The sequence below is a fragment of the Nicotiana tabacum genome, chromosome 6, assembly GCF_000715075.1.
Source record: "Nicotiana tabacum cultivar K326 chromosome 6, ASM71507v2, whole genome shotgun sequence".
NCBI lineage: Eukaryota > Viridiplantae > Streptophyta > Magnoliopsida > Solanales > Solanaceae > Nicotiana > Nicotiana tabacum.
In genome coordinates this window covers 36,052,935-36,062,816 of record NC_134085.1, presented here as the reverse complement: position 1 = coordinate 36,062,816, position 9,882 = coordinate 36,052,935, and the positions used below count along the sequence as shown (strand labels likewise).

At 35.7% G+C, this 9,882-nt stretch overlaps 1 protein-coding gene across 2 annotated transcripts; it reads left to right on the top strand.

Moving 5' to 3' along the window:
- The first annotated feature begins 3,916 nt into the window (after positions 1–3,916).
- LOC107811580 (putative clathrin assembly protein At1g03050) lies at positions 3,917–6,864 on the top strand. Of its 2 annotated transcripts, none has more exons than XM_016636538.2 (3): positions 3,917–4,089; positions 4,476–5,192; positions 5,468–6,864. In XM_016636538.2, exons 2-3 carry the CDS (start codon positions 4,553–4,555, stop codon positions 6,574–6,576), a joined length of 1,749 nt encoding a protein of 582 aa, XP_016492024.2. In that variant the 5' UTR covers positions 3,917–4,089; positions 4,476–4,552; the 3' UTR covers positions 6,577–6,864. The 2 variants fall into 2 exon arrangements, with proteins under 2 accessions (XP_016492024.2, XP_016492025.2); XM_016636539.2 differs by having other exon boundaries at positions 4,456–5,192.
- The last annotated feature ends 3,018 nt before the right edge of the window (positions 6,865–9,882 follow it).

Here is a 9,882-nt window from a genome sequence, read left to right as displayed (position 1 = left end):
ACCTCCAAATCAATATCCGAACATACTCTTAAGTCCAAAATTACCACACGAAGCTATCAGAACCATCAATACTCCACTTCAGAGTCGTTTACTCATAAGTCAACATCCGATCAATGCTTTTAACTTAAGCTTCCAACCTTGGGACTAAGTATCCTAATTCATTTCGAAAGATCCCCGAAACCAAACCAACTACCTCGACAAGTCACATAACCACAAATGAACATAGAATAAACAATAAATAAGGAATGAGGCTACAATACTCAAAACGATCGGCCGGTTCGTTACACTTTATCTCAACCTCATTTTGGACATAGACTTTATTTTATTATTTTAGGAGATACACACCACAATTTTGGGAGATTTTTAAAATGAGAATCATCTATATCATTGAGGTAAGAAATTTTAACTTATATCTATGATTATAACTTGGATTTATCATTAATTTTGACTCTAAATCAAGGAATCTAAAAAAAGGAGTTTTTCATTTGAAAGTTAAGATAGTGCATTTCAGGATTTTGAACACTGATTTGACTCAGATTTAAAAACTAATTACATATTGACTCGTGACGTTATAGGTTAATGAGATCTAACTTTGATACAAGGATATAGTATCAGGAGGTTTTAGATACATTTAAAGTTATTTTATGGAGGTCTCGATTGGTTTGACCAAAAATTGCAATTGACAGACTTTGAATTCAACAATTCATTTGTTTGAAACTAATCTAAATAGAAGCCCTTCTTTCTTAAAGTCAACTTTCTTCCTTCTTGCTTTAGTGAAATAAGGGGTGCTAGCGCGACCTTCCTTCATAATGTGCTTGAGTTTTACCTTTAAAATCTCCAAAGTTCAGCATACAATGCTAGTTTTACCTTTAAATGCTCCAAAGTCCAGCATACGCTGTTGGAGGATAACCTGTACTTAATTTTTGAACTCAAGTACAATGTGATGGAGATACACTTGTAAAAGTTTCAAAATCCAGTGATCTTTTCTGGAGTTCTTCTGTATATTAAGTAGGGATATTTTTGTTCAAATATTATTTTTCATGTTAGGGTATTTTTGTCCATTTTTTGTAACTAAAAGAGTAGCTAAATGCTAATAGCTCTTTAAATATTAGCTAAACTCTAATATATGGGATTAAAAGTGACTATTACTTTTACAAACATTTATATATTACTAGTATCTACGAACGTACGTTGCACGCTAATAATAACACTTGATAGTTTAAACATTTATTTATACGAAGGAACCATAAAATTTAATTAATGAGAAATTTTTTATGTATAATAATACAACAGTCATCTAAATGCCAAAAAATATTATTACATTTGTATAGTACATGAATTTAAAATAAAAGGACATCAAACTTACACAAATGATCTATTTTGTCATGTTAGCTAGATAATTATGTATTACTTCCTCAAGTTTGCTTTAAGTGATTTTTTATTGCTTTCAGACATATTAAGGAATCCACTTTTTAGCATTAATTAACAATGTAATTGACCATACTGACCTTAAAGTGGACCGGAGACTGTATAGTTTAAAAGCATTTAATGTGATAGTATCTTACCGAACACTTCTTTGTTGATGATAATTTTGTGTGTGTATGTTTCCTCCTAATGATTTGATTGCTTGCGTTAACCAGAACTCTTGTTATCGATCTTGATATGCCTCTTGAAAGTGCAACATATAGATTGTTCTGCAATTCATTCACACTATTATATTATTTTTGTTAGCCTAATTTTTTCAATTTGATGCCGTAAATATGAAGTTACCATGTTGCATTTACAATTTATGTATTTATTGATTTGGAGCTTCTGATAGCACTTGACATAAATTACCTTAAAAAAATTATCTTTTTGCCTAATAATTCCTCTACGTCCATTATATCTTAAAGCTCATGCCGCCGGTGTCGATGATATGATGCTTCTCCATATAAGTAGTTCGATATAGCATATCTTCACTATACTTTGATCGTTTTATGATGGTTGTGTCGATTATTTAAAGAGGTATGTCGAATTTAGAGTGAACCATATGACCTCTTGATAAATTTGTTATTGCTATATATACCCCTTGTTATTATAGGGAACATTATCATGCCTTTCGATATTTCAAGTTATGTACAATATAAGAATATTCTTTCGATTCATCCTATCTATCTACAAAGAACAATCCAGCAATATTAGAGTTGACTTTTTATAATATAGTTTTGAAAAAGAAAAAGTAAAAAAAAAATATTCTAAGGCGATTGAGGTTTAGCTCTAATTTTTTTTTCCAATTCTAACACAATATTGCCACATTGTGGAATTGTCACGTGACTTAGGAGAAAGTTCGATATTTTTAGTTTTAGGACTTTAATGTTACTACTATAGTCAAATAACAATTTCGGTTGGATTTAAAGTTCTAAAATTAAGCAAAATCTTAAATATTAGTACATTTTTATTCAATATAGATAGTAGTTTTAAAACAATAGCCCTTAGCTTGGAAGTAGTTGTGATGCTTAAGTTTCCGAGAAATCCCTAAAGCCATAAACTTCTTTTTGAATATCAGTTATTACTTGTAATTATTATTTATTCTCTTTCACTTCTTATTAATGCAACAAATTTTGACATATATTCTCATTTTCCTTTATTATTCGGTCTAGAACTTTCAGTTTCCAAGTACTATTACCAAAATTAAAGGAATAATTTAACTCTGTATAACTTGCATTCTTGTGAAAACTATTACTTCTTTGGTTGAAAATATTTATTTAGCTGATTATATATAATCAACATATAACTTAAAGTTGTTTGGTTGTATATAACTAATATATAACTTAAAGCTGTTTAGTTCATTTTTATTTTGGACCGAGGCATAGTTATTACTGTTATTGTATTAAAAATACTTTATCAATCTTTTTGATTGTGAAAATTAAAAAAATAATTTCAAATTAAGATTAAGGATTTTTTCTTTCCGAAGAAGTAGATTTTCTGGCAGTCTTTAACTTCAAAAGAAACTTCCTATTAGAAGGAAATAAGCCTTATTTTTTCTTAATTTATAACAGACGTTATAATAACTATCAACACATCTAGATTTTAAATTATTAATGGTGATTATAATTTTATCTAGCATATATTGTAGCAAAATATAATTAATTTTTCCAATATGAAATTATCTTTTGAAGGAAAAATACAGCTATTGAATGGTATTTTATCGTTTGTTGACTCAAGAATTTGTTAATTATAATTAGAGTAGTTTTAATGCAGTTTCATTGGATGGGAGGACTTCAGACAATAACTATTTATTGTCTCTATATAGTTTCGGGAGAAAGCAAAATTTTATGATATTAAGTTTATAGTATAGTTTTGTTCAACGTAGAATCCAAAACCAAAATGAATATTAATCAAATAAGAAAAGACTTATAAACATAATTTTAATTGATTTCAAAATCCTAAATATTAGGAAAATAGTAAATGACCATTTTGTCTAATATAAAATTTATTTTTAAGGTTATTTTTGTAAACCGACATTATATTCGTGCTTTTATCATATAGATATAGATATAGATAGATATATATAGATAGATAGATATAGATATAGATATAGATATAGATATAAATATAGATAGATAGATTATAATAGTCCATATTATTTCTCTATTATTAAAATTTTTGCTTTCTCTTGTGCTTTTTAAACTGCGGAAATGACAATTCAACAGATTAGCAACTTCTACGGAAATTAACGAACCCCTCCACGGGAATAAGTCAAATAAAATAAATCTTTTTCCACTCAAAAATTCAATGATTCTAAAAAGTTTAACTAAACGGTAGCTTTATTTTTGAAAATATTCCATTAGCGATCCGTTTTATGGTGCTAAAATGGAGGATATTTGTACGGTTGTTGAAGCAAGTCAAGAGGAAGAACACATAAGGGATTTTATGGAAGAGAAGAAGAGGGAAGAAGAAAAACTTGTACATCATTCTCTCTGTCTTCTTTTCTCGGTTCTTGTTTCCTTTCAATTTATCCTTTCATTTCAAAAGAGAATCCTTCAAACATCTTCATCAGTTTTCTGATTGTCTTCTCACAAATTTCCAATAATTTCAGTTGTGTGGCAGGTATAATTACATATATAAGTACTGTATGTGGCACATCATGTTCTTCACTCGATTCAACGTAAAGTCTCATACATGCATGTTCAATATCATGACAATATTTTTTCTTAAATGGTGTTTCTAGACTAACTTGCACGGAACTCAACTATTTCATCGGGTACTTGATATTTACCCTCTCCCACTAGCATATTTACCGAGTAACTCTGCCCACCAAATTTTGTGCAGATGGATAAAAATCACCTAACGATTCTTCTTTCTATATTTGTTATTTGTGGTTTCTAGGATAACTCCAATCCATAACTTTTACCCACTTCATTAACCATTAGACATTCGTCTTTGTGTGCCAATAATATGACTAATTAATAGTAGGTATTTGTTGTTTTCTTCAGATTAAAACTGCCACCCTGCTGAACAACTGAGGAGGAAAGTATTAATAATTGATACATGCCGGAAAGCTAATAAATTCATGGCACCAAGCAAGCTTAGAAAAGCTATTGGCGCTGTCAAGGACCGGACAAGCATAAGCTTGGCCAAAGTTGGAGGCAGCAACTGCTTGTCTGACCTAGAAGTTGCCATTGTCAAGGCGACTAGACACGAAGAGTACCCGCCCGAGGAGAGGCACATTCGAGAGATTCTAAGCTTGACTGCTTATTCTCGAGCCAACATCTGTGCTTGTGTCGATAACATCTCTAGACGTCTTGGCAAGACAAAGAACTGGGTTGTGGCGCTCAAGTCAGTAATGTTGATCCATAGGTTACTCTCCGATGGTGATCCCTCTTATGAACAGGAGATTTTCTTCGCCACGAGACGGGGAACCAGGCTTCTTAACATGTCTGAGTTTCGAGACTCCAAATCCAATTCATGGGACTATTCTGCACTTGTCCGTACCTATTCATTGTACCTTGATGAACAACTTGAGTATAGGATGCAAAGCCGCCGTGGAAAGCGTAGCGCCTATGCCTACGACGAAGATTTAGAGGAAATTGGTCCTAATGCCATCATGGTGAAACCTACTCCATTGAGGGAAATGAAGAATGAGGACATTTTCTCAAGAATCCAATACCTCATGCAACTCCTTGAGCGATTCTTAGCATGTAGACCCGCAGGTTTGCGCTTTAAATTCCCTTCTAGTACGTAAAAAATAATTCATTTTTCTATCCAACTATTGAATCATAAAATGACATAATATGAGAATAATACGCGAGGAATATGAAATTTGAAAAATTTGAATTTTCATACCATGTGCGATACCCATTCAAAGGGCTCTAACAAAATCGGTGCTTTAGTTTGGTCTTTTTCTACCTCTTCTCCCAGCCACCCCTATCCAAAACATGTCTTTCGTACATGATTCTAATTTATGTTTGCCCTGTTGTAAGAGCAGGTTTGGCAAAGACCAACAGAATTGTATTCGTGGCTCTCTATCCACTTGTGAAGGAAAGTTTCCAACTATACTACGAAATAACGGAAATAATAACTATCTTGATCGATAAGTTCCATGAACTATCAATCCCCGACTCTGTGAAGGTTCATGAGATTTTCTGCCGTATTAACAAGCAATACCATGAGCTTGAACAATTCTACATTTGGTGTAAAACTGTTGGAATTGGACGCTCTTCTGAATATCCAGATATTGAGAACATTCCACAGAAGAAACTTGACCTTATCGATGCATTTATACGGGAGAAACCCATATTGGAACAGAATGGGAATGCAATGCGTTATGAACCAAAGAGAGAGCAGGTTGAAAAAGCTCAAGAGCCAGAGTCAGAGTTAGAGCCTCAACAGGAACAGGACATGAATGCAATTAAGGCATTACCACCACCAGAGGGAATTCCTGAAGAAACAAATCAAGAAGAAAAGACAGAGGTAGTAAAAACCCAAGAAGTAGGCAACTTGTTGAACTTGAGTGAAGATGCACCAACTATGGAAGAGCATGGAAATCAATTGGCTTTAGCCCTCTTTGATGGTGGTCCAGAAACTGCTGCTCCTTCTACAACTTCACCATGGGAAGCGTTCAAAGATTCAGGGGATTGGGAAACAGCACTAGTTCAGCACACGAGCCATTTATCAAACCAGAAGGCTTCCCTTGCTGGAGGCTTCGACACATTAATGCTAGACGGAATGTATCAACAAGGAGCAGTAGCTCAGGTGGTAGCCAGCTCAGGTGTTGTAGCTACTGGAAGTGCTAGCAGCGTCGCGTTTGGATCAGCCGGTCGGCCGGCAATGTTAGCCTTGCCTGCACCTCCATCGGCAGGTAGTGGACCTAACACAGCCGGGACAAGCACTGACCCTTTTGCAGCGTCACTGGCAATAGCTCCACCACCATATGTTCAGATGTCAGAAATGGAGAAGAAACAGAGACTATTAGTAGAAGAGCAGGTAATGTGGCAACAATATCAAAGAGATGGAATGCATGGACAAATAGGATTAGCAACGGCACAACCAAACCCTTGTGCATACAATATGGGAGGATACACAAAAACCTTCTAGTGGTTCCCTTAATTAGATACAGAAGAACGATCCATGGTCGTTCTCTTTGTGGTCTGCAATGTTCAGTAAGGAGCAAAAGAGGCATTCAGGAAGAAGGAACGACAAAATAACTATTCAAGCTCACATTTTGGTTAATGTCTTGATTGCCTGCTCCACGAGTTAGGAACAATTTTCCAAATATGATATACAACAGTTGCAGAACTACATGTTAGAGAAGATTTTATATCACAGTACGTAATGTAATAATTTGCAATTTTCACTGGTGTCATTTTCCTCTTTTCCTTTCTACAGTAAGCTCCGAAGTGATTATTCAAGCATATATATGGCATACAGTGATTTTTTGTATATCTTATCGAAATGACAAGTAAAACCTTGTCACAACCATCACTGACGGAAAATGCTAGCATTTTGGTGGTTTAGTTAGTATATTTGTGTAATGACCCGGCCGATCGTTTTGAGAGTATGAGTCCCGATTCCCTATTTATTGTCCCCTCTGTGTCATTTTATGCTTATTTGACTCGCTGGGGTGCTTACTATCGGGTTCAGGAGAGTTTCGGAGTGGAATGAGACACATAGTCCCTAAGTGTGAAGTTTGAGTTATAAGAGTTGACCGTAGTTTGACTTGTATGAAGATGACTCCGAAATGAAGTTTTGTCGGTTCCAATAGCTCTGCATGGTGATTTTACTTTTAGGAGCGCATCTGGATGTTGATTTGGAAGTCCGTAGGTCATTCCGGCGCTATTTGGCGAAAGTTGGAAATTTGAGGATTTTTGGAAAGTTTAACCGGGAGTGGACTTTTGATATCGGGGTCGATTCTGATTTCGGGAGTTGGACTAGGTCTGTAATGTCAAATGTGACTTGTGTGCAAAATTTAAAGTCAATTGGACGTGATTTGATAAGTTTCAACATCGTTTGTAGAAGTTGGAATTTTCGTAGTTTCAATAAGCTTGAATTGGAGTGCGATTCGTGTTTTTGATGTGATTTGAAGGCTCAACTAAGTTCATATGATGTTTTAAAACTTGTTGGTATAATTGGTTGAGGTCCCGGGGACCTCGGGTGGATTTTAGATAGTTAACAGATTGAAATTTGAACTTGGAGAATGGCTAAAGAGCACCAATTCTGGTGCAATGGCACCTGCGCAAGTTTGACCACAGGTGTGAGCTCGTAGAAGCAAGAGGGCAAGTGCAGAAGCGGGATTAAAGAGGTGGCCAGGGGTCGCAGGTGCGAGGGAAATGCCGCATCTGCGAGCCCACATATGCGCGTGTAACTCCGCAGAAGCAGAGAGTGAGATGGAAGGGAAGTTCGCAAAAGCGGACAATGTCTGTAGAAGCGCAAACGCAGGTGAGTTTAGGGAGCCGCAGAAGCGAGTTTTATGGGCCTAAGTGATGGCCGCACCTGCGATGGAATTTTCGCAGGTGCGGAGCCACAGATGCGACTAAGTGCTCGCAGAAGCGGTTTAACTAAGCAGAAAATGCCAAGTTCGAGGGTTTGATTTTATTATTGATTTTTGGACCTTGAGAGCTCGGAATAAGGCGAGAATTTGAGGGATTTTCAGAGGAAACATGGGTAAGGATTCTTGACTTATTTTTTTATTATATTCTACTAATCTATCATTAATTTCTTCTTTTAATTGAGGCTTGGGTTGAGAAATTGGGGGTGAAAGGTGTAAGGTTCTTAGACCGAAATTTGTGGTTTTGATAGAAGTTTTGATATCGGATTTGAGTAATTTTGGTATGGGTGAACTCGTGGTTGAACACGTGTGTGGATTTTGTGACTTTTACCCAATTCTGAGATGTGGGTCCGGATCGACTTTTGGGGAGATTTTCTAATTTCTTGTTAAAGTCTTGAATTCATTAATTAGATTAGTTTCTTATAGATATATTTATAGTATATAATTGCTTTTGACTAGATTTGGACCGTTCGGAGTCAGAAAATTGAGGGAAAGGCATTCTTATTGACTGATTAAGCTTGGTTGGAGGTAGGTGACTTGTCTAATCTTGTGTGGCTTTGGATTTGTTACTGTTGCAACAATTTGTGATATTTGAGTGCCGTGTACGCGGGGTGACGGGTGCGTACACGGGCTAAATGTGAAAATTCCGGTCTCTGCTAAGTAGTTTCCTTCTTATACCTTAATGGAGTTATTCTAGCACTTGTAGCATCATGTTTAGCCAAATTTCACATGTCTACGTGTCTCATTTCTAAATTGCAATTTTGTACAATATGCTTAGTTAAAATACGTTCTTCCTTGTTTCCGTATTTGTTCTTTTACTGTAGGATTCTTTGATTGTATTGTCGTTGTTTCATTTACTACATGTTGGCTTTCGTGATTCTTGTTGTGGTGATTGTTTGATTGTGGCACGAGATTTCTTCTGTGCGAAGTGTTATTGGCACGAGGTCTCTTCCGTGTGGAGTATTATTGGCGCAAGGTGTCTTTCGTGTGGTGTGTGATTGGCATGAGGTTTCTTCCATGCGATGTGTGATTGGCACGGGGTTTCTTCCGTGCGGAGTGTGATTGACACGAGGTTTCTTCTGTGTGATGTGTGATTGGAACGAGGTTTCTTCTGTGTGGAGTGTGATTGGCATGATGTTTCTTCCGTGCGGAGTGTGATTGTGGCACGAGGTTTTTGCCATGCGGTTACTGTGTTTTTCTCCTTTGCTGTGTTGTTTGTGGTTGTTGTTGTTCCTTAACTTGTAAGATGTTCTTTTTCCTTAGGTGTTATCATTGTCTTCTTATTTTTCCTGTGCTGTTGCTTTTCCGTACATTCTTATTGTTCATTAACCTTCCATTATTGTTATCATTCCGTCTTCTGCCTTATTTCTTATATTCCAATAGGGCCCTGACCTGACCTCGTCACTACTTTACCGAAGTTAGGCTTTGCACGTACTAGGTATTGTTGTGGTGTATGCATACTACGCTCCTGCATATGTTTTTGTGCCCAGATACATCTTACCAGCCTCGTTAATTGAGAGAGTGTGTTTCTGCTTGGAGACTTCAAGGTATATCTGTCAGCGTCTGCAGACCTCGAAGTCCCCCTCTATCCTTATCATGTTGTCTTTTCTTTATTCTCTTAGTCGCTTACTTCCTTAGAGTTTGTGACTTGTAACTACTGGGTTTTGGGAGTTTTTTATACTCTGAGTCTTAGATTTTACTTGTACATGCTAAGCGGTAGTTTTCAGTTTTTTACATATATATATATATATATATATATATATATATATATATATATATATATATATATATATATATATTATTTCAGTTCTTTCTGCAATTTGTTAGTCTTACCTAGCCTTAGAAACTAGGTGTCG